The 27355-nt window shown below is 35.5% G+C and overlaps 1 protein-coding gene across 4 annotated transcripts in view; it reads right to left on the bottom strand.

Moving 5' to 3' along the window:
- Positions 1-7964: 7964 nt before the first annotated feature.
- Positions 7965-27355, bottom strand: part of LOC135208458 (alkaline ceramidase-like) — a 137141-nt gene continuing 117750 nt past the window's right edge. For 3 of the 4 annotated variants that reach the window (XM_064240654.1, XM_064240657.1, XM_064240656.1), the window contains one exon: positions 7965-9243. In XM_064240654.1, coding sequence (XP_064096724.1) covers positions 8413-9237 — 825 coding nt within the window. In that variant the 5' untranslated portion in view covers positions 9238-9243 and the 3' untranslated portion in view covers positions 7965-8412. Of the gene's footprint in view, positions 9244-11029; positions 11124-27355 lie in introns of those variants that run through there. The other variant, XM_064240653.1, reaches the window with a different exon arrangement.

The following is a 27355-nucleotide window of genomic DNA, read 5'->3' on the forward strand; positions in this document are numbered from 1 at the left end:
TTATCACAAGTGGATTGTGCAAGAGCTTGCTTGTGACAGACCAGAAGGAAGGAATTGACGAAAAACAACATTTCCAGATACGAAATGCGAGGGTTGGTATCGCTAAAAGGGTTTCCACAGCACAGTCTAAAAGTGAACTAAAGAAGTTCCATTCTAACACCATATTGCATAGAGAGGGTGAGAGAATCACCGGTTCAATTACAGATTTTAAGTAGTCGTAACCTTCTTTCACTTGTTAAAAAAAGGGGTACGGAAATCTGATTACTGGCCATAATTTTTTGGTGACATAAGGAAACGCAGTTTATATCTAGACAATTCTTTTAAGGCGCGTAATAATAATAATAATAATAATAATAATAATAATAATAATAATAATAATAATAATAATAATAATAATAATAATAATAATAATAATAACAATAATAATAATAATAATAAAGAGAAATCCATAATACTAAGCACAATATAAAGTCAACAGTAAATCTTTAATAAACAAGATACATTTACATTACACAATTTTACTGAACTTTACATTTCAATTTTAGTCGATTTCCTTAAAACAAATATTTCCGTTACGTTTCCCAATTTTCTCTATTTCATCGTCTGTCCAACTGTCGCTGATTAAAACAAAATAATAAAAATCAATGCATTAAGGGACATTTCCTTGAACAATATGTAATGCAATGCTAGAACTGTAATGATTAACAACTTGAATGAGGTCCTTGATCAATAAAGAAAACACACACTGGCAAATCAGGTAAAAAAAGATTGAATACAAGCTCCTGAATAACTTCATTAAATATATCTATATATCTTCAACAACATACTGAGTTCAAAAATACATTGTAAAAAAATTGTGACACTATCTTTGCATACCATTAACAATTAGTTTATAGAAAGCAATTTTATATATATATATATATATATATAATATATATATCTATATATATTAATATATATATATATACATATATATATATATATATATATATATATATATATATATATATTTATGTATGTATATATCGTCAACAATTCACTCATGACTTTTTATACTGTTATCTGTCTGAATCGGACTTAAAGTGAATAGGATTATATCGGATATTTGTGACTTTATATATATATATATATATATATATATATATATATATATATATATATATATATATATATAATGTTCCACCCAAATATTAGGCCAAATACACAAGTGCTTCCGAAACCGAACATCGAAATATTGTAGTGAAGAATAAATCAGGAATGAATTACTAAAATCAAAAGAAAATTCCAGCCTTGTTTTTGTATAAAAATCTATATTACGGCTATATTCCAAAAAATTAATTGCAGTGATGTAGACCTACAATAAGATGGACCTATATTTCTCGTTGGTTATAGCCGATACTGTCTGTTGAAAACTGTTTCGTTTTGTTTTTTGAAACACGCCGACACATATTTTTTTTCATGCAAGCTGATTGTATTCCGAGTCCTTTCCGAAGCAATTGGACGAAATATTGCTTTCATAGCTGAATTGTCTATATCTCACCTTTTATAAAAGTCTAATCATTTGATATGAATGATGCAATATACACAGTATTAACAGAGACACAAAAGTTAGGTCGATGTACCAACCTTGAACATTCTTCAGATTTTTCAAGCGCATTTCTCACAATATGACAGTAGCACAGGTGACCCGTCTCTATGTAACAGCTAGACCGTTATTTACAATTATGTAATTGTACGACCGTTATCCAAAAAGATGTCACTAACCTTCGCAATGACAATGAAAGCCATCTAAAATGAATCCCCTGGATTATGTGACGATGTCTGCGATAACGAATACATAAAAGTAAGTTACGTACTTGACCTAACTTACTCTTACTAAGAAATATTTGATGGTTCGAAATTCACAGGTTCCTAACTTCACCGATCGGGTAACTACCGATTTCACGCACGTGCTAATGCCGTCAATCACACACATCAAATACTGCTTTGATGATAAATGAGGCATAACTATACAGCATGAAACACATCCAAGTGATGTTGCCGTCTTTTATTACGTTTCGTTTCTTCACTTCTTACCGACATTAAACAGGGTAGCAGAAATCGACACGCGACCAATGCCCAACTTACAAAAGGTATTTCGTAAAAGTGGTAAGAAAGAGGACATTGTTCCAGGGCATGTTCCGTAAGTGGAGAAAGAAAATGTAAATATTACCAATCAGCATAAGTGAATTGTTTGTTTGTTTATTTGTTTGTATTGTGTTTTTACGTTGCATGGAACCAGTGGTTATTCAGCAACGGGACCAACGGCTTTAACGCGACTTCCGAACCACGTCGAGAGTGAACTTCTGTCACCAGAAATACACATCTCTCACCCCTCAGTGGAACGCCCGAGAATCGAACTCGCGGCCAACGAGGTGGCACGCCAACACCATACCGACCACGCCACTGAGGCGCTTCATAAGTGAATTGAATTCGAAAATTGTTGAGCAAAATAACATCTGAAACGTAACGTGGCAAAACGGAAGATATTTACTGTGAAGACGGGAACTCCCTTGGAGAGGACGCAGGGCTTTGGGGGAAGGAAGCTGGGGCGGGGGGGGGGGGGGGGGGGGGGTGGGGGGTTTGGCTAATAACCATATGAATAGGCTTATCGATTTCTTTCCCACAGTTACAAGTACCTACACTCTTCATTACCCGGACCATCGATTCTTTCACTCAACATTCTGAGACTAGAGGAAGTTCAACGTGATCTGATGCTACGACAACTCACCTAAGACGTGTGTGTGTGGGTGTGTTACGTAAATACATTTATGGAGTCTATCCTTGTTAGTATATTTCAAAGAGGACCAATAGTTAAATATTTTTTACTCACTATTAATATACGTGTTACAACAAATTGCATAGTTAATGGTGAAAGGATTGTCTATAACAGTTCCTTGCCTTCTCTTAAACGAATATGGAAGTATATCGAACCTCTTGATACAGTAATGTGCATCTCTCTCTCTCTCTCTCTCTCTCTCTCTCTCTCTCTCTCTCTCTCTCTCTATATATATATATATATATATATATATATATATATATATATATATATATATATATATATATATATATATTGTATATACATATATACATACATGCAGGAAGAGAGAGAGAGAGGAGAGGAGAGAGAGAGAGGAGAAGAGAGAGACGAGAGAGAGAGAGAGAGAGAGATAGAGAGAGAGAGTTTTACATCAAAGTACGTATTACTTATGACAATAATTGTTTAAAAGAAACTTGAAATGCACAGAGAAATGTAACTTGAGGAATGTTGTCAGTTTCGTATACAGAATGCCTCAGAACACTGAATTTCAAACTCTCTTTGCCTATGTCAAGATATGCATTTGCTCACGAGCGCGTGAGTGAGTGAGTGAGTGAGAGGGATCATATCTCAATAATGGAGACAAAATTGGATTCTAGAGGGAAAAAACATACGTCAGATGACTTCCCATTCAGTATCAGTATCAACTGCTGATTGTCATTATGTCTTCTTTACTATAAGAACACTCGAATTACAAAAACAAAAACAAAAAACAGGCAACGATCATCATTCAAACCAAATAACACGGACGCGTTGTACTACACATTATATATATATATATATATATATATATATATATATATATATATATATATATAGACGCAGGGAAGGTCTGTTTGAATGTAACAAATCGCGTTACTCAGTAAAGGGAGCGACCGACTATATATGGATTCTAGGTTAATCCCCTGGATTGTATTAACAAGCCGAAAAAAAATCAGCTCTGTGAACATTTTAGTGCCATTAGCAAGCAGCGGTTTTGAGATGGTCATTCCTATCCACGACGATAAAATAATAATAATAATAATAATAATAATAATAATAATAATAATAATAATAATAATAATAATAATAATAATAATAATAATAATAAAGTATTCATAATTTTTCTCGAAAATAATTTCCTACCGAAGATTGCACTTCACGTACCCATATAACTGCACATTAACATACAAACGCTCAATTTCAGACGCACACATTATGTGTGTGTGTGTGTGTATGTATATATATATATATGTATATATAATATATATATATATATATATATATATATGTGCATATCATATATATACATATATATATATATATATATATATATATATATATATATATATATATATAATACTGCGCACATCTAGGAGATACATAATGTGTAAGTATTCCCCTTAACTATGAATGTCTAGTAACTGCTGAGAAAGACAGCCTTGATTTATGGTATTTGCCGGGAAATACCTACATTCATACAGAAAGCGAAGTATCGTAAGGAAAAAGTGATTAACTGCGCGGGGATATCGTACTATAATGGGCGCCAATCGATACCTACTGTATAGGCTTAGTAGAGGACTATTTTAGCATGCTATAACCATAGGTTGTTAACTTTTTGGTGCAATCTTCGTGGTTCCCCCTTTTCGTGTGTATGTGCAGCCGTGTGTACGAAGGCAAACGTTTTTGGCTTCTGAGTGATTCCTTATGTATGTATTTTCATTATACATACGTATATATATATATATATATATAATATATATATATATATATATATATATATATATATATATATATATATTTTATGCTTAAAAACCACAGTAGATGCACGTGACTTCATGATATAAGCGAATACCATAGGAAAAATAATGTCTCGGTTTTTATGCATCAAGGTTAGAAGCCGCGATAATATCTTCATATTTGATCACGGTCTGCTTAATGACCTACGCTCGATAATTATAATCACATTCACGTCGTCATATGAAACACCTGCTCTCTTTGCATATGTATTTGGTGTGAAAGTTTATATATATATATATATATATATATATATATATATATATATATATATATACGTATATGTATATGTATGTATATATATATATATATATATATATATATATATATATATATATATATACTAATACCACAAGAAAATAATCGGCTGAAATTCGAAAACGAATTTCAGCCGATTATTTTCTTGTGGTATTAGCTTATATATATATATATATATATATATATATATATATATATATATATATATATATATATATATATATATAAACTTTCACACCAAATACATATGCAAAGAGAGCAGGTGTTTTATATGACGACGTGAATGTCTGATTATAATTATCGAAGGTCCTTAAGCAGACCGTGATCAAATATGAAGATATTATCGCGGCTTCTAACCTTGATGCATAAAAACCGAGACATTATTTTGGCCTCCATGAATGAACTGCGCAGGTTAATGGTTCCGAGATTATGATCAACAACCGCTTATCTGGAAATAAATCAAACTTCTGAATAATGTATGAATAAACAAGATTCCTTTTGTCAAACAGCTAAGTGACGAACGCTATTTTGTCCCTACGTTTGTGGAAAACCAGTAAATATTGTGTAGTATAATTCTGCAAGCTGGGTAAATGGACTGAAAGAAATATGGGAACCAAAGAGCCTGAATAAGTAGGTAGTAAAAGAGTGCCTGCAAAACAAAGGCGATTGCCACAGCGTTTGATTGTGGTAAGTGAAATTTTGTACATGGTGTTCAGCTTCGATTCAGTAGATCAAGTATGAATATGGCAGTGAACATTGTCTTCTTTATTCTCTGGAGCCCCACGCCCTATTAAGGGAAACGACAACGCAAAAAGAAACTAATCTATAAACATAAGGAAATATTTACTATAATGATACTTTCTATACTTTAGTATGAAAAAAATGAGGCTCCATTTACATCTTAAGTGAACCGTGGCGTTTAATATTTTTCCCCCTATGGATAGGGGCGGGGGGAGGGGGGGGGTGAACATTCCAATGATTTGTGAACTGCTCTGGAACTTACGCTCTCCCGTCAATGCTTTTCTACAAAAGAGCAAAGTTACTCAATGTCAGTCCAGAAAAGAATGAGAGAACAAGAACTAAAATTGAATTCGAATTACAGTTAAGTTTTTTTAGAAAGCATTCTTTTCGTCGCGTTTCGTGGAGCTGACTGTAGCGTTCAGAATTTCGCTCTAATAGAGGATTTCTGCAGTGACAGGTGACTTTCTCGAACTTACACTTCTTTAACGCAGTTCAATATGGGAGCCCTGTCTTCAAAACTGCATCGGGAGTTCGAGATAGTTCAAATATATAGCAGAGTAAAAATAAAAATAAAATTGGTAATAATAATCCACCCATGACTCGGGAATACAATCCCAGTAAAATGAATCAAAATTACCAACAATCAGTGACGTCATTTTCGATCGAAGATAAAAAAATATATATATATTTATTTTCATTCATTTACTGTTGTGAGTGATATGCGTGCTGGGTAGGGAGGATTGCAGATGAGACAAGGGTAGTGTGGGACTTATGTTCCCCCTATCATGGTCCCATTGTGTTATTAATGTTAAAATTGTCCAAGTTATATAGCAACACCTCCTGTATAATAACCAAAATATAGACAATACTAATTCAACTCAGATTTGAGTGTAGAGTTAGTAATAATACCAAATAAAATGACATTTTGGGGATATTGAAAACTGGTATTACTTTTGACGAGTCTTTTTCATAATTGTTCACTTATTTTCATAAGACAACATACGACCTAGACCTAGATTTTCATTCAAGACCTTCTTTAATGTCCTTTTTATCAAGTACAAAATAGTTTCGAACATAATTCACTTATAACGTTTGTTTATACACGTAAATCATTTTTAGCAGCCTTCACATCACAGCTCACTCTACAATCTCTAAAGACAACCCACCAGTGAATCTCTGCATAGCTGTCTCAGTTCTTTCAAAGATTTGCCCTTAGATGGCAAAATGAATTAGCAAAGTACTGTACCTCAAGATACTGTAGATTAATCATCTTAAAAGTAAATAAAGGCACCTATTTTATGACAAAATATATACATAAGTATTAACCACAAATAAAAAAATATTTTGTAACATTCAACAACCCTAAGGGTACAAAGTATTTATTTAACAGAATGGAGATTTGAAACCGTAAAAGAAAATAATTAAGTAAAAGACTTTCATCCATTTCGATTATAATGATCTTTTTTTTCTTTTTTTTTTTTTCAGATATATTTTGACCATTTAATGATTATATATCTTCCATGCATACTGATTCTTTTGTATTGGCTTGACATATTTCCATGCATATATAAAACAAGAATAAATGCAGCAAAAATGCTTCTTACATAAAGTGACACCAAAAATGGACATATCTTCCGATCGAGCAACGGAAAATTAAATAACAATGATATACATTGAAAATAATACAAAATAGTTTTCGCAGTTTGCAGATTAAAAATAATAGTTCATTAGACAGATAAACAAAATAACAAAATGAATACTACACTGAACAAGCCAGCAGCTCATATTAAAGCATAAATTTCTTTTCCATCTTCAACTATTCAGAACAGGACTACCAAAATATACAGTTGAATTTGTAGCTTAAGTTACCATAGACAAAGTTACGTGTCCAATCGAGGGTAGATCATTTCTATACATTTGGACAAAAACACTAAACTCTTCTTACAAATCCATAATTTTGTAAATTCAGCTCATGTAAAGGAAAGTTCCAAGGGTAGGATTCTACAAGGCCATCTCAGAGACTGCATATATATATATATATATATATATATATATATATATATATATATATATATATATATATATATATATATAGCACATGTCCAGTATATCTGTTATATATATTATATATATATATATATATATATATATATATATATATATAATCATACATATATCTAAAGTCCATAAACTTACAATATAAATGCATATGGAATGATAGTTATTTGTAATTAACAGGAAGTAGAGGAAATAAAGAGTATTAAGCATTGTAAGGATGACATTCGGAAGAGATACTGGAAGGAAAAAGTCTAATATTAAGGATGCTTATTCTTATAAATATATATATATATATATATATATATATATATATATATATATATATATATATATATGATTTGAGAGGAATTACAGAAACTTGCAGATGATTGCATTGAATAAGATTTCCCGGTCATAGCGTGAAAATCCATCGCAACGGAAGAAGCATAGCTTTTTCGATTGCCACCTTTCGACCTTGTACTATTTCTAGACATCAAGTGTTTTGCATCACCAAGGAAAGAATTGTTTGATGATTGTGACTAGCTTCATCTTATCAGAAGAGCCCTCACTGAATAGTTAACGATAAGTCTTTGGTTGTTCAAGTGACGTGGTTCACAGGAGAGCCTTTCGGTTCGTTAAAGAGCAACTGCGGAGGTAGGATGACGAGGGAAGATAACTCGGTCCGTGGACTTGAGATATGGTGAGGAAGATTGCTGAGGAAGGTTGCAAGGACGAGCTCCATCTTAGGGCGTCTTGTCATGGCTGTATATTTGGCAGTAGACGTAAGGGAGACCCCAACTCTTCTTAGGGGGCCAGTATCGAAGGACAGGCAGCGACTCGGGCACGTCCTGATAAGCGTGGATATAACAGAAGAGAACCTGAGTCATATATGCACTGACAAAAATGAGTACGTGCCACAACCCGTGCAAGACAGCGATATTCAACGCGCGCCACAAGGCACAAAGGAATTTGTCTCCCACCCAGGCCGTCGTCGCTAGGCCTAGGGCGCACAAGGTTATGAACCCTAGCCGGGTGACGGTTGGTTCTCTGGCCGCCCGAACCTCCACCACTAACATAGTCACAGCCGGGGCGCCCACCAGGAAGAGGGCGTAACAGTTGACGGCTGGTTGGACGAAGGCCGAGGCTGTAATCAAACAGGCCAGAAGCGACATGGCGCCCAGAAAGAGCTTTTGATTCGTCCTAAGGTACTTGGGCCTGTACTGGACTGGTGTAAACAGAGCGTAGGACACCATCAGCACCCACAGGATAGATAGTTCGTCCAAGAGCTGGCCCAGGAGGGACAGCGTGGCGTGGAAATAGGCCGACGACAAACCGATGACGGTGAAGAAGATCCACACGACGTGGATGCCCCGCGAGACGTGTTTGGCGTAGCTGGCCCATAGGTGCGTGCAAGCGGCCGGAACGATCAGGAAAAGCACGTTGCTGATTGTGTTGACGAATTCGGCTATGTGGGGAGTGACGGTGTAGTTGTCCTCACACCAGTCCACAGGAGACGTTCCTGCGCCAACCCAATTCCGCAAGAGACTCCCTCTTGTGGTAGCCATCATGAGGTCCTGAAAAGAAAGAAAACAAAAGAATGATCTAGCAGTCAGTTATTAAAGAAAAGTGTTGCACGTAACTATTCTTCATAATACTTCCTCTCTCTCATCTCTCTTCTCTCTCTCTCTCTCTCTCTCTCTCTCTCTCTCTCTCTCTCTCTCTCTCCTATAAACACATGGGTATAGAGAGCAAGACCAGGGTTCCTCCTTGAAGTGAGAGATGAAGTAAACGCACTGAAAATTAAGTCAGTGAAATAAAGTTTATTAATAATTCATTGGACCCCACTTTTCGCCATCACCTGAGTTTGTTACAACTGTGGTAACTCGGGTTATTGTTTTTACTAAGTATTTTCACCTTGGAGAACACTAATTCTTAGCTGCGCAAGTCCTTATTTTGAAAATTATATCAATGTGTCGGATTGTTTTAATTATGGGTATGAACTACCTTAAGACTTGGATTATATATACGGTATATACATATGTATATATATATATATCATATATATATATATATATATATATATATATATATATAAATATATTATATATATATATATATATATATATATATATATATATATATATATATATATATATATATATATATATATATATATATATATATATATATATATATATGTTGCACTATGAAGGCCTGCTTATCAAATACAATATCTCAACACTCAACTTTCATACCGTCTCCCTATGTAATGCTAGATAAATCTCTGATAGTTTATCGTGGATGGTTTTAATCATAGTATTTCTGTATACTTTCTTACCTGCTCACTAGTTGCCTATGTTTATTGTCAAAATATTTTATGCATAACGGCGAAATCCATTAGTCTGTGGAACAAGTCACAAATTGATTTTATAAAAAATGGAGACGTTGATAATTCAAATCTAAATCTTGATATATAACATATAATCTTGTGACAAACTTTAATTCAATAATTCACTATTAATGTCGAATAGTGAAGCCTTTCGATAAGAATCATTTTCTTTAGAGTAATCATTCGTTTCTATATGTAATAGTACTTCTTTTCTGCCTCTTACTGAATGTGGTTAAAAAACAGTAAATAACCAATATATCTCAACTTTGAATCTTCTACACAACATTTTCTTTCGATTGTTATGAACAAAATTGAACAAAAATGACTATTTGACAAAATCTGAGTAATGATCGATACCCATTAGAATATCAGCTCTATGCTCAAGAATGGCATCACCACACTTCAACGCAAAACGTGATGTTTCATTAAATCAACACTTTTGTAGATGGACTGTCGCTCACAGATCCTGGTTTGTTTGCTTTGATGAATTTCATTCTCGAATTTTTAGCCCCATTAAAGCTGTAATAAGAGATATTTGTATATAGTGAACGGAACTATACACAACACACAAAACACATGCGCGCATACACGTGTGTATATTATAAATAAATAAATAAATAAATAATATATATATAATATATATAATATACATGTGTAATAGAACTTGATACCCATAAGTCAACTACAAATTTGCACATTTATAAGCAGCTTCCAAAATTTCGATAATAAATCCCATTCTCGAGGCTACAGAGAATAAGACATGGAATTAATAAAAGTGGACAAAAACTTTTGTTTAATATTTTGAATAAAACTTATAGCCCATAAATAGAACAAATATTGAAAGACAAACCACAAAAGTTAATACATCTGTAAAGCGAAATACCAAATACAAGCCAAAGGGCAGTGCTAAAAAAGAAAAAAAAATTAATATATTAAACAAAATAAATACAAATGAGTAGAAGAGCTCTTACCATTTCAAGCTATTTGAAGTAGAACAGAACTTGTGAAATAACTGAGGGATGGATTTGGGAGTTGGGATTTGTCTTTGTAACGTCTAACGATCGTCTGTCCTTTCTTAAGTATGTAAACAACAAGGACAATAGCTGAACTCCTGGTTCGCTCACAAAAATGTATTAAAAAGCCATTCCTTTAGTGGTTACTGCTGGACAGTGTAAGTTGTTATGCTGCTTTTTCCTCTTCAGGCGGCTATCATCCTTTTGAGTCAGCAATTTCGAATCTCTAACTTCAATTTTGTCAATGTTATGTAATGTTAAAGTCCACAAAATAATAACATCCATAATAATAATGAGGGTCATGCCATAACATCACACAGACAACTTCAATAGCCAACTGTAAACTCAAACAAAAATTTAAAGCTTTATTTTATAACAAAAACTGAAAGTTGTTCGACAGACAAGGTAATTCTCAGCTATTTCAGGCTGGGAAATCCGACGTCCAAGACATCAAGGATGAAGGAAGAGAAAAGACATTGAGTCTTACAAATAAACGACAATAAAACCGAGACAAAACGGTTCATGAAAACTTACACAAAAGAAAAAATTGATAAAAACTGCAACATCATACTTTAGGATTACCAGGAAATCATAAAACTGAAGTGCAACATATCAAATCTTGTACGCAAGAAACTAAAAATCAAAATGAGTCATCAAAATATTGCTTATACACACCAGAATTGAAAAACTCTCACGTAACAAAGTCATAATAACCAAAATGCGTTAACAATCATGTTTATTAACAGGAAACAAAAGTATAACAAAACAGGAATAAACGTTACTCATGTGATGACTTGCAAAAAGGTAACATACAAACTTGTGATCAGATTCTAAACATTTTTAAATAGCGAATGTAAAGACTGTGTTGATCTTTATTCTTTCGGTAATAAGCAAAAGACGAACGTTTATCACTGATGTATTTAGAGCAAACTCATTTACCAAGATCTGAACAATGCTTTACATAAGCGGGCTACAAGATTTACTCGAAGGACGACACGTCCCGTTACTCAAGTCTGTTGTCATTGTTTACAAAAGGGACAAACCCTGTTCGTGCTATTTCCAGTCATTCCCAGGAGTTTGAAACGGAACCTTACCATCCAAACGTTTACGAGACACATTCTGCCTGACTCATTCCGTATTGTTTTCGGGGAATACACCTTTACCGTTTTCACTTCCGGAACAACTCCGCAGATGATTTAAATAAATACAACGGACATTTAGCAAAACAACAACTACTAAATTTACACATACAAGACTTATGAGAAGAAAAATAAATTTCTAAATGCATACATAAAAAACCAGATTAATTTCTTACTGACATAGTCAGGAGATGGTTAATACAGACAACAAAATTCCAAAAGCTGATAAATATTTAAATAAAAGCAAGAGACCAAACAGGACTGAACTTGCAAATACAATTAAACAAGAAGTTTAGTTTGAGAACCAATTTAAAGTCTTAATTTTGCTTTGTTGAAATATTTTCTGCTAAAAGACACTGGCATTCAAACATATTATGCGGCGCGTTTCAGATCATCATGTTTTAGTCAATCAAGATAATGGACATGGCATAGAAAGAGGAAAATGTAAAACTGTCGCATTGCACTTCTATGCAACAGTTTCATGTGCAGTATTTTGTATCTACATATAGAGCAAATAACACATACGCCAGCACGCATGCAAGTCATTTACAAACATCCTTTAATGTACATTATCCTTTTATGCCCGTCATCAGCAACATTAGCCTCTCACATTGTGAACACTCAAAAGCCCCGAAATAGACCCTCCATCATCACCAAAGCTCCATTTGCTCATTAGCCTCCTTGGCTCCACATTCACTCCCCACTGGGAAAACTACGTTTCCTCTCTGAAAGACTCCTCATCCTTCAGTAGTATATACCAGGTCCAGGTTTATACATTTATAATCACAACCATTTCTTCTGCTAAAGTAGTGGTGGTGGTGGTGGTGTCGCATCGAACTTTGTATCGTTCGATGGTCAGCCTTGAGGATCTAGGAGTGTGGCTCTTACTGTTTGTGGCATCCTTTGGATGAATGTGTATGGTTATTACTGGGTATGCTTTAATATTATTTTTCTTGAATGAACAATTGAATGGTTTTACTGGCCATGCTGTAATATTACAAATAATTACATGGTTGAGTAAGTGTATGGCTCTAATTGTGCATTGTTATTCATGAGAAAGTGTGGCTCTTTAGATTATTTTAATATCGTGTTGCTGCTGTTTTAAGTAACTGTATAGTCTGTTTTTTTAAGTGTGTGATAGTTATTTCAAATATTTGTATTTTGAGTATTTATCTACTTAATACAATGTTTATTTATGGTCCCTGTGCTTTCCAAAACCTGAACTAATTTGTACATAATGTATAATTATATATAATAAACTAAGTATAAGGTATCAAGGTATTTTCTTTGGCTCCCTCCCTCTTTAGTTATTGCAGTCAATCAGTCCGCTCCAGAAAAGTGACCATAAATATAATTTAGTAACTTTTGCCAGATACATATTTTTTGATAGACCCCATGTTTGCTTGTTTCTTCACCCTTTCGCAGTTTTCAGATTTGCGTATCACGTAATGTTAAATTAGATTTAGAAATGTCTCCTTCCGTGACGAGATTCTATCCTATGGACAAGTGGATTTTAGGGCCGCTCTTCCATCCCATACTACAGTGATGGATATGAAAATAGTTAATGTCTAATTCATACACGATCGTAACAAGCTGTTTTGGCAATAATTAAATTTGAGGCTGAAATACAACAGTTTAGTGTTTGTATATAAGTATTCCATTTGTAAGTATATGAATGCAATTTGTAATATTAAATCTGAAAATACGTAGATTTAGTTTAAGATTTAGCCTAGTTGAAAGGAAGGAGTATGTTTTGTCATGGTTCTGTTTTGTGATGGTTCGGTTATGTTGAAAGAATGAAGGATAGCGGATTAAAAAATAATTCTGCGATTAAAACATTTTACAAGGAAACAATCCTAGAAGTTCAAATGATAAGCTTGTGTGGATGAGCACTAGAAAGGACTCGCAGGAAAAGATGATATCTGGAGGTTGAGCGTGGCGTTGATGAGCCTTTGGTGTAGATGTAGGGATCTACTATTGTTGTACTAGACTAATGCGCACATATAAATTCATTCATGGTTTAATAATTCAAGTAAGAATGCAATCACTGTACTGATTTTACACTAAAGCCACACAATAATAAAGAACCACTTAATGATAATGTCTGTACTTTTTTTATATTTTCAAATAACCAATAATGAAGTGACAACAAAAGAGTACACAGACCACTTCAGACGAGACAGAAGAGAGTATGGCTTGCTGTTTCGATATGTTTAACTGATACCTAATGGGACCTTCCATTTTCTTAAATATTGTCTGTTTTTTATTTCCAAAATATAAACTTGGTCACGCAACTTTGAATTTCGACACTATCTTAAAATGGCCAACCCACTTGCGAAGAAAAATCATTATGCCTGGATATTTGCGGGAAAAAATGTCGTACTTTCCATATAGTTTATTTTAATATTTAAATATTTTGACGTAATAAACTTGACCGTTAAACTTAAGGACACTGTTTACGAATTATCATTGGCCGAGAGGAATGTGAAACAAATTTACTTATAAAATGAAGGAGATGGAATTGAAAACCACAATTCTTAGAATAAAACGAACACCCAAAATATTCCTGACTGTGTCAGTCTTCCGAGAAATCCCTCATGTGCACGAGACGTTCCTCAAGCAAAGATTATCATAGTTGCTTAACTGCGCTCAATTGTTTATTTTAGAGATGATGTGTGTGTATTGCTCTAATTTTTATATTTATATTCTTTAATACTTCCTACACGATTACTACCGTTGTTTTTGTATCAGTTTCACAAGATTTAACATCTTGTTAGCTTTCTAGAATAGTGATTTGTCTCTGCTGGATGAGCATGTATACCTGGTTACCTACCTACATACCTCTCTCTCTCCCAGCAACACACCAGAGTCAGATGTCCCGACTCTGTTATTTCGAAACATCAGCTTCCGGTTTCTCACGCATAACATCGCCACGACTTCGCTGGACGAGACAAGGCTTAGTCAGAAGGTTCAAGGACGGAATGAACACGGGCTAGAAATACGGACACCATCTGGCCTTTGTGTTATGACGACAAATCATTGCTACTAACATACTAACATATTACAAAAGAATAACCACTCCAAAATACAAAAAGAAATGGAATTCTCTTTTCAGGCTTTAACAAACTTATCTCAAGAATCGACTTAGATTAAAAATTACGGGAAGAAAGGACAAGGCGTGGTTGCACATTTACATGAAAATACAAACTGTGAGAGCAAATCCTTGTATCTAATACAACGATTTAATATATGCACAAGAAGTAAAAAACACAGTAAAAACGATTTACTGTTTGTTGTTTCGGTTAACAAATTTGAACTACTGATTCTTCGTATGTGAGATACTATGTTCACTGACACCCTCTTTGTACAAAAGATTGCACACTTACTAGCCACTCCCACCCTTCACCCCAACCTTCCTTTCACGTCCCATCTTCCATCACCTCATTCAGGAGAAGTGTGAATCAAGACTCTAACGTCGCAGTGGAGTAATAATACTTTCCACATTCATGAGCAGATTGCGCAACGCAACACCATGACGCCCTTCTTACTTGCCTCATGCCAAGGGAGATTTTTTAGATTATCTGAAACAATTTATGGCAGTAACTACTTACGAAAGCTTGCTAGATCTGCATTTTTAAGCGTAACATCTTCTGCTGAGTTGAATAGAGAATTTGGAACCTATGAGGTCATTCAGCGCTGAAATGGAAATTGACAGTAAAAAGGTGTAACAGGAGGAAAACCTCGCAGTTCCACAGTGAATCAAGTGTTAGGAGAGGGTGGAAAGTAAGATGAAGAAAAAGTATATGAAAGGAGGTACAATAAAAGGAACAAAAGCGGTTGCAGCTAGAGGCCGAAGGCACACTGTAAAAAACCTTAAGTAATGCCTACAGTGCACCGCATGAGGTCCACTGACGGCACTAACTCCCTAAGGAATTAACACCATTTGCATCGAAGGTTCTGCCATGCCCTTTCGCTGCTTAAATGCGCGCATATGCACTCTCTCATACACACAAGCAAAAACCGTAAAAAAGTCATTCTTAGCTGGTTTTTACTTGTTACGTCTTACGAGTTTTACATGACACAACTGTTCTGAATTAATCATCATCTAGATAGCTCACTGCTAAGCACGGCACAACGTTTGGTCACGAAAACATACAATATTTATTTCAGTCTAGTATTTGATGGACATGGCACTCCCAAAGTGACCTACGATGGAACAAAATTATCTCAAAACGGATATTGCTACAATATCAAAACTTCGACCTAAAAATGAGAAATTGATAGACTATAAGTTATCGAAGACACAAAGTTTGATTTTATAACAGGCTGGCATCTTCCGTTTCATAAAACCTGAAACAAATAAACTGAAGTCCATACACACGTATACACCATATATACATACATACATATATATATATATATATATATATATATATATATAGATGTATACATGTATATATATACATATATATATTTATATATATATATATATATATATATATATAGGTATATATTTATTCCGAATACCAAAGGAGAGGCTAGAGAGTGAGGGGGTTGATATCAAAGTAAAGGATTGGCTTACCAACCCTTTTACTTCTCATAAGAGTGTAATTATATGGACGCCGTTGATCTAAAAAGAGGCTTGTGTACTATATAGGGGATCAATTACTCAACCAACTGGTTCACAATCCTTAGCTAAGCACCCTTCAGCCACGAACTTGGCCTTTCCAAGCATTATTTGTTTTATTTTTTACTACCACTAAGTAGCAGACCTCATTGCTTGAGGCTTGTATTATTCGGTGGGTTCACTTTGTCTTGAACCCACCGGCTAATACAAGCATCCCGTGGGTTGTCACAAAGAAAGTCATAACATTCTTGTCTCTGTATGGTGAGTAAAAGGGTTGGTAAGACAATTCTTTAATTTGATATCACCCCATACCCCTCACACTCCAGCCTCCCCTTGGTATTTGGAATGTATGTCGAAGTGGTGAAAAGAGAAGAAATGTGAATTGCCCATTTGTCTGCAGAGAAAAATTACTTAGTAAAGCAAAAGCGAAAGGACAGTGCGTGCGCGTTGGTATGGGAAGGACAACGTTTTTTTCTAGGGTATCTGGAAGAAGAGCTGGGGAAGAGTAGTGCTTACAGTGTCAGGAAGACTCGTCGGACAGGTCAAAGTACAAATGGGGCCTTGAGGACTGTAAAACTGAGTGTGACAAGAAGAAAAGTTGTAATAATGAGTGTAGCGTTCAGACAACACTGACTGGGATGAAGACGTCTTTGGGGCTTTCTCTTCATGCCAGCTCTTCTGTGAGCATCAAGTGAGAGGGTCAATGTAACTACTTACTGACATATGAATAAAAGAAGAGATCAATAAAAATATCCTTGAATATACAGTCGAGATCGACCCCACTCGCACGAAACATACCGTGCTGCTCACGAACGAACAGTTGCAGAAGTCGCAAAAGATGAAGGATTGTTAGGTCAAAGCTCATCACAACAAGTGAGAGTTTCAAGTAAGTGAAAAAGCACCCTGACTGCAAAGTACCAAGGCCCTTACTTATACTCTCGAGACGCAAGTCAGTGAACTCAACATCTGGTGGACATCCCGTCCCATGAGAACCAACAAGTGTGCTACATCTACCTGCTAAGATCGTACGTTGATCGGGAGTCATTCAATGCCTTATAATCAAATCCAACAACGACAACTGTCTCTTTCTCCAGAGTAATACAGCAGGCTCGCCCACTCGAAGTGAGAGGAAGTCTTTGGAGAAGAACATTACTACCAATAGAAAGAAACCACATTTCCTTTTTGCCCCTCGACCACCAATTGCCGAAACTCTCAGGTTCTAAGGCAGTGGTTCTCAACCTTTTTATTACCACGCCCCCTCTAAGAGTTGGTCCTATCTTTAACGCCCCTTTGCATCTATGGGTAGAATTCCCTCCCAGATTTAGAGGAAAATAATAATAAAAAAAATGAGAAAGAGAAGTGGTTTCGAGCGATAGGAAGGGATATCAATAATTACAAAACATGGTCAGCCCAACGAGCCTAACTAGAGTAGTACCTAGATAGGAAAGTAACATTACAAGGCGATACTTTTGCATTTTTTCATAAACTTCTGAATATTAGTTCCTCACTGTTGTTAATTAGTTCCTTACTGTTATTAAGAGAATAACGAATATAATTAGAGAATTTTTTTATTTTTCCCTAGGGCTCGCGCCTCCCCAGGTTAAGAACCACTGTTCTAAGGGATTTCCAGTCAAAGGTCCTACATCGAGGCATCACTGCACTGGCGGTGGAGGATCTGTCATTCTCATTATTACCAGATGTGTCAGGCAAAACATCAGCTGCTGTGTAAGTTGTCAAGGTCGCAGACCTCACACCTGTAGTCAGAACGCCTAACACGTGCCACGTTAACAAGGAATAACTAGAGCGTGAGATTCCGTTCCTGTTCAATCATGAGATCATAAAGCCAAGTACCTCCCGTTGGAGTTACTGTGTTGTGATACGAAAACCAGATGGTATTTGTATCTGTACGGAATACCGGTAAGGTCGATACCACAAAGGGAGCCGACTTTCTTTTAAAGGGCTACTGGATACCTACTATATAAATTCGGTAACGACACATATTTACTGATACTGGCTTTAACATCGTGCTCAAACTTCCTGATATATATCTATATATATATATATATATATATATATATATATATATATATATATATATGTATATATCTATGTGTATGTATATATTTATGTGTGTGTGTGTGTGTGTGGGGGGGGGGGGTTGGCGTTGGTGGGGTTGTGAACGGAAACAGAATGATGGAGCACTGAATGTCAGTATCGATAACACACACACACACACACACACACACACACACACACACACACACATATATATATATATATATATATATATATATATATATATATATATATATATATACTCTATATATCTGCAGTGCACACACGTGTTGCTAGCTGATATCACGGAGGACAATAGTAGATTCCCATCAACATTGCATTTGATGTCTAAGCCCGTCCCTTACGACGCTCCTGATTGGCTGTTGATAAACCAATCACAGGGCTGGAAACTCTCAGTCTCTCTCGAGATTTCACATGGGTAGGACCTATGTTCCACCTCTCCTGAAGTATACGTCTTTCAGGAGAGGTGGAACATACGCCCTGCCAATGTGAACTCTCGAGAGACTGAGAGTTTCCAGCCCTGTGATTGGCTTATCAACAGCCAATCAGGAACGTCGTAAGGGTCTGGCCTAGACATCAAATGCACGGTTGATGTGAATCTACTATGGTAGCAGTACATAATGAGAAAAAAACAGCACAAACGAACTTATACTAGATTTAAAAATTACAAACACAAAAATATAAGTAATCATTTTATCACAAAATGTGGTTGTGTTATTTACAGAATTTTTCGAACAACGTTATTCAAAGTTAACTGAGGTCATTTTGTCGCCCTTTGGACCAGATTAACTACATTTTAAAATCTGCACGTTTAACATTTTTCTTCTGAAATGGATCAAGCGTATACATTTCTGAGTTGATATGCAATTTGATAAAGAAATCTTTTTATAAGTACAACTAGCCTATTATATCTAATTATGTAAGAATATATATATATATATATATATATATATATATATATATATATATATATGTGTGTGTGTGTGTGTGTGTGTGTGTGTGTGTGTGTGTGTATACTATGTATTATTTCATTCAACTCTCTTTCAATATTTGCTCCAATTTAAGCAATCAATTTGTATTTCCTTCAACTGCCTTTCTCAATATTTTTTCCAATTTAAGCAATAAATTTGTCACTTATATGCCACATTAATTTTGAAGCTTGAAAGTCTATACGAATAACTCTCAAGCCTACAAGTAAGTTTGTCGTGCTATATGTTTACTTACAGTTATCATCAACGTCTTTGCTGCCGTTCTCAATGCACCGACTAATAAATGAGGATATTATAATCTATTGCCTGTACTCGTAATTACATCTAACTGACCATCAATATATTCATGGCTACGTGCCCGTAATTCTCTTGATATATGGCTGTGAATATTGATTTCGTCACTTTATGGCTATGAGCAGAATAAAACTCCACTGTGAGGAAATGTAGTAGCATTTCTAAAAAGAATTTTAATATTTCCTATTGAATCTCAACCTTACACATTAAGTTTCCTCAGACTTTCTTTGAATTTCCTGTATTCTTCGTAACCTTAGAGAAAAACAACCATTTAGAAATGCATTTCTTCAGTGTCACATATCATTTTGGGTCACGTCACTATACAAATAAATGATTAAAAAAATGAAAGAAGGAAAATATAACATCTCAATTTTTTTTTCAGCAACCACTCGAACATGAAGGATGCTGCCGAGACCAGAAGGCCATTCGTTCAGCAATGAAAGCAACGGAAGCAATTGAAGCCCAATTAGCTGCCACCAATGCTTCGAAGTGTCATTTGATTTATTACCATTATTACCCTCATTCACCTTTCTCTTCTTCGCCTCATTTCATTATTCTCTTCCTTGTTTTACAATGAAAGATAAGTCAAATCTAGGGTGTTTTTTTTTACTGCATTGTGGCAAATAACATGCTAATCAATTATTATTTTCCCCTTGTCTTCTTGTTGACTAATTCCTCTATTCCAAATTATTAGAACAAATTTCATTTCACCTCCTCAGTCATTCAGGAGAGAGAGAGAGAGAGAGAGAGAGAGAGAGAGAGAGAGAGAGAGAGAGAGAGAGAGAGAGAGAGTGAGAGAGAGAGAGAGAGAGAGAGAGAGAAATTATATTACAAAGGTGAACATTGATGTTGACGTCCGGCATCAACATAACTTGAACAAACAACAACTGTCAACTTTTGTTTGACAGCGTGTCTGGGTGATTAAAAGGACATACTTTGTGTATGAATCTCTTCCCCCCCCCCACCTCACGTAAGCCTTCCGTGCAGCATTATTGGGGGGTCAGTAAAATGATTTAATGATCCCGCGTCAGTTTCGTAAAAGGCCCTTCCGTGATAGACGCGGCTGAGCTAACAAATGATTCAGCCCTTATCAGATTTGGTGGCTCGGGAACACCTACAATATGCAACGGCAACACTTCCTTTGTGCGATGGATGCCTGTCACGATATATTAATAAAAACGGATGGACACCCCCCTCCCCCCAAATTATCTTCACACACCTGCCTGTGTACTGCAGTCGAAGAACCTAAATTCGTAGGACAGTTGAGATGAGAATATGGATAAAAGAAGGGGGAAGAAGAGAATATGCAATAATATAAGAATAAAGACAATGGAGCAAACCATTTGCTTCTTTCTATAATTAAAAAAAAAACTGAATTATTTCATATTTATATTACACGATTTCATGGGAAAGTCCTGAGAGGATAGGATATACAGTTTTCCTATTTGCTGCACCTGGGGAACTGAATTAAATTCCCCCGTGATTGCGTAAGGTCGGTGCTGAGAACTTGACAATCATACAAGCAGCAAAGTCTAACGTCATCCGATGAGAAATAAAGTAAAAATATATGAAATCATGGGACATTAGCATGGGGCTTGGCTTAAGGTCATTCGTGTTGCGGGTCGCTATGGACTTTTAAGAACGATAGTGATTTTAAAAAGAGCAGTGGATTTTGTCTTCTCTGTCTGTTTCTCTATTCAAAATTTTTGTTACAGATTTTCAAATGTTCCTGATCTCACACACTTTGTATCACTAAATGTTATCAACAAGTTCATTATTTTAACAAAATCATTCGCCCTCTCTTTACAGCCTTAGTGTGCGTGTCACTTACAATAACGACTAAAACAATATGATTTATTTACCAGGTTTAATGGAAAGTGGTTTACAAAGAATGAAACACCCTTGTTACTTATAATCAGTGACTCCAAAAAAATATTGATAAGTAATTCATACGTGATTAGTTATGTATTATTCATCTTGTTTAACTTTCTCTATTTGCCTCCTTCCATCCACCCCCGCCCACCTTACTCTCTCTCTCTCTCTCTCTCTCTCTCTCTCTCTCTCTCTCTCTCTCTCTCTCTCTCTCACACCAAGAAAGCCACACTCCCATGTATGTAAATTTAGACATCAACATTGTGTCTTTGAAATAAATCTTCGAAGCTGGCACCGTTCAAGTACAGTGTCTCTTTCTCCTTTCTGCCTTTTCCTTTATTACTTCAAGTTTTAAAAATAGCAGACCTGACTATAGGCTCTGTTACACTCTACGGGCTGCTCTTTGAGCAAGAGCCCGTGCTGGCATAAGGCCAGCTTAATCAAAACCAACCAACCATGTTACAGGGAAATGTGCATGACAAGAAACCATGCTTCAAATGAACACGCGATTTAATATATATATATATATATATATATATATATATATATATATATATATAATATATATATATATATATATATATATAGACAGAGAGAGAGAGAGAGAGAGAGAGAGAGAGAGAGAGAGAGAGAGAGAGAGAGAGAGAGAGAGTAGCTTGTTATATATTCTAAGAACAAATTTCGCCCATTCTCTAGAAATGTGAAGTCAAGGTTACAACAATGCTCCGATACGCAATGCCAAAAAATGAATCTAATTAAATTAATGCTCAACAAGAGAGAGAGAGAGAGAGAGAGAGAGAGAGAGAGAGAGAGAGAGAGAGAGAGAGAGAGAGAGAGAGAAATATTTAATCCCCATTTATAATATATTTATATATCTACACGTTTATTATACGCTTCAAGCCCTTTAAAGATGTAAAACATATGAACACAAATTATCGAAAAGGTTATTTTTATACAAAACCGAAAAAAATATAAAAAAATCGAAGTGTCACGTACTCACTCGCGTTTCTTCACGGCGCTTCAGAAGCGCCTGACATACGAGTCGCCGTGTCATATTAAATCACGCGCCAGACATCGAATTTATACCACCTCCGATAGAAGAAAATATCTACTGTTAGTCTGAACACATTCAGATGTCAAGGGTGCCAGCGCTGGAGACGTCTGTTGACGTCAAGAACTTCAAGGGAAAGATTACCTCATTCAGGCTTTCATACTTTTCATGTTGCATTGGACATGTTGCTCTCGACTATCAATTTCCTGATTTTTTTTTCACGAGTTTTGCGTGGAAAGTCTTGAAATCCTAATAATCTATTCTCCTTACCGAGTGGGATTCGTATCTAAGCTGGCTAAAAGATTGACTTAATTTTCATAATTTTGCCTACCCGCCACCAATTTTATTTTCCACATTATTTTTTAAATACTGTCTAAGTACATATTTATTTTTTAGAACTAATCTCTCGCCTATGTTTTCTTGCTACGTGGCAATTCTTTTCTAAGGACCTCGCTCACTAAGCAATCGCTATTTCGCTTTGCTCCATATAAATGTGTGTACTTGCTGACTCAAAATACAAAATGTAACCAAATTCATTAGTAGAGCGGCACAAGTTTCTGCTAAAACATGGAATCTCAGCAATAGCTCTCTCATTCCTGGCTTAGTTACGCGTATTCATCATCATATATCCATCGGTAATGACCCAAAGGCATTGCACCTGATTACATAAAGTGTCCGCAGTGGAGGCGGATCTTCCCGAACTCTGAGGCTGAATGAGATTCCTGGGGAATGCGACAGAAATATTAATTTAATTGCTCGGGGTACCTTTGAAGTTCAGATGACCGGAAGCAGGTAAAATCTACCGACGGCTGAACGGAAATCTGATATTGTTGTGGAACGCGGTGACAGTCATCCTTCATTGATTTAACGATGTTCGTTTTACCGTAGTCGATATAAGCTTATTTAAGGCTTGTTTCATCAAAAGGTTTGAAAGAGATTTAAATACATCATACAAACAAATGCCAACAATCATATATAATATATATGTATATAATGTACATGCATTCGTATACACATGATGTATGTTTAAGTATGTCAATTCCACCATATTTCTTTCTCCCCTTAAAGGGAGTGGCGCCAGAACATCAGACTTACAGTTCTGAGGGAGTTAGCTGTGGACAGGATGCTAGCCCCAAACTCAGTTTCTAAAACACGGTCCAGTTTCTAAAACACGGTCCAGGTCAACATTGGTGCACAAGGAGTCAAAGATTATCCCTCCTCAAAAATCTAGACCTGGGTCTTCTTGCTTTGTAGGCGAAAATACTTCCTATCTTACCACATACATCTTAGGTAACCTTAGTATATATATATATATATATATATATATATATATATATATATATATATATATATATATATATACACACACACACACACACATATATATATATATATATATATATATATATATATATATTATATATATATATAGGGAATGAGACTTTTTGGCGTAGCCCGTTTGGCGTCGCTGTTTCGGCTTGGCCGATTCGGCGTAGCCGATTTGGCATATAGAAATTTTCGGCGGAGAGACTGTTAGGCGTCAAATGACTACTTTGTCGCTGTAAACGACATTTAGCCATCAAATAGATACTTCGTCGTTATAGCGCAATTAGCTCTCATTTTAACAATTGTTTAACAATTTAACAATTGTTTTTGTTTACATTTACTTTTTGGTAGCTTTAGAATTTTCAGTCGTCTAAGCCCTATTGTACGAAATGGAAGGAGATATTTTAACAAAACATGGAAGAAGCAAAGTGATTCACGATGGATACCTTTTTATTTTTGATGCAACGAGCAAGAGTGATTCTGAATTAAAATTCTGGCGATGTGAACAGAAAGATCGGTGTAAAGTAAGATTACATATGAAGGATGGAAAAGTGATTCGCCAGTTGAATCAACATACCCATGAACCATCTGCTGCAAAAGTAGAAGTTGAAAAGTTGAAAACAAATATTAAGAAAAGAAGTGCTGAAACGCTGGAGCCACCAACTGTTGTAGTAAATGAATGTTTAACTGGCGCCTCTCAAGCAACTTTAACCATAGGACCTGACTTGCCTGCAATGCGAAAACTTATTACTAGGAAACGAAAATTATTAAACAAAGCGCCAGCTAACCCAACTCATTTGGAGCAATTAGTTATACCCGAGTCCTATACACTGTATGTTCCCCAACTGGGTATGGAAGAAAAATTCCTATTGGGAGACACAGGAGAAGGCAGTAATAGAATTTTAATATTTGGAAGAATAAGAAATATAGAAATGCCGATGAAAGAATAAAAAAAATAGTAATGGAAGTTGAGTCATCAGAGCCTATTGCATTCCTGAGGGGTATTGCTCATAATTACGAAAATGAAAAATTAATTCCTAAGGTTAAAAAAACTGTACTAAATTTTATTTTTCTAAATAATGTATTTTCCTTTCAAGTTTTTAACTCGCATTATCCCATTATGGTTTTAATAGGATCCTTTATTCTCTAAGTGAATAAAAATTTTATTTTTTCCCAATTCAAGTTTTTTATTTACATTATTCCATTAGTCTTTTAATAATATAAAAATTTTTACTGTTTTATTTTTCTGAATAAAGTTCAGAAAGAACGTGTTGCATTTCTAGAAAAATTAATCGAACAAAGACGTCGAAACAATCTGACGCCTAAACGGCTACGCCGAATAGTGCTATTAGTTTTCTGACGCCGAATCGGCCAAGCCGAAACGGCAGCGCCAAATGGGCTATGCCGAAACGTAGCAAACCCATATATATATATATACACGAGGTGGGTTTGATGCAGTCTCCAAAACTACAAATACCTGAAGTGCAACAGGTATTTGAGGTGGGAGACAGCATAAACTTATATCCTCTTGCGGTGGCGGGGTGGGCTAAGGCTTCACTGCCAGTCCTGGAATTGAAGATGTCGATGGTTCGTGCCCGTCGGCCGGCAATTCTATTATCGTCTAGAAAATTCCCCTTCGGTTAAACATATATGAAAATATATTAATTCCGAGGTAGAGTGAATTAGATATTAAAGGACATTTGTAGCTCGATATATGTATATGAATCACGGTAATGTGATATGACTTATATAATGGCTACGTGCGGGCAAATCACTACAACACTACTGAGGACGAGGTGGGTTTGATGCAGTCTCCAAAACTACAAATACCTGAAGTGCAACAGGTATTTGAGGTGGGAGACAGCATAAACTTATATCCCCTTGCGGTGGCGGGGTGGGCTAAGGCTTCACTGTCAGTCCTGGAATTGAAGATGTCGATGGTTCGTGCCCGTCGGCCGGCAATTCTATTATCGTCTAGAAAATTCCCCTTCAGTTAAACATATATGAAAATATATTAATTCCGAGGTAGTTTGAATTAGATATTAAAGGACATTTGTAGCTCGATATATGTATATGAATCACGGTAATGTGATATGACTTATATAATGGCTACGTGCGGGCAAAAGCACTACAACGCTACCGAGGACGAGGTGGGTTTAATGCAGTCTCCAAAACTACAAATACCTGAAGTGCGATAGGTATTTGAGGTGGGAGACGGCATAACTTATATCCTCTTGCGATGGCAGGGTGGGCTAAGGCTTCACTGCCAGTCCTGGAATTGAAGATGTCGATGATTCATGCCCGTCGGCCGGCAATTCTATTATCGTCTAGAAAATTCCCCTTCAGTTAAACATATATGAAGATATATTAATTCCGAGGTAGTGTGAATTAGATATTAAAGGACATTTGTAGCTCAGATATATGGTAATATAATACGGTATTATAATTTAATATATAATATAATATATTTATATATAATAATTATATATTATAATATTATATATCTTATATATGTATAGAATCTACTGGCAATGCAGGTTTGTTTCCCGCTGCCAGACATCAAGATTTCTTCATATTTCTTTGAAGTTGGAACTCAAGGCTTTGTAGTGACCAGCGTATCCCCCACCCCCCCAAAAAAAGCAAAGAACTTGAGAAGTTAAGAGGGCATATATATATATATATATATATATATATATATATATATATATATATATTGGAAATCTGTAGAGAGAGGAGACGCAAGACTAGATAAGACCCCAATGGAACTGAATGAGGGTTGTGGCTCATGCAATAGAAAAATCACCAAATAGTTTTTATTACCGTATTCACAAATGGTATATATAATCCACATTTTCACAGATGTGACAGCTCATTTTCGGTGTTTTACATGAGCTGAGAATCATGAAGTTT

The sequence above is a fragment of the Macrobrachium nipponense genome, chromosome 35, assembly GCF_015104395.2.
Source record: "Macrobrachium nipponense isolate FS-2020 chromosome 35, ASM1510439v2, whole genome shotgun sequence".
Taxonomy (NCBI): Eukaryota; Metazoa; Arthropoda; class Malacostraca; order Decapoda; family Palaemonidae; genus Macrobrachium; species Macrobrachium nipponense.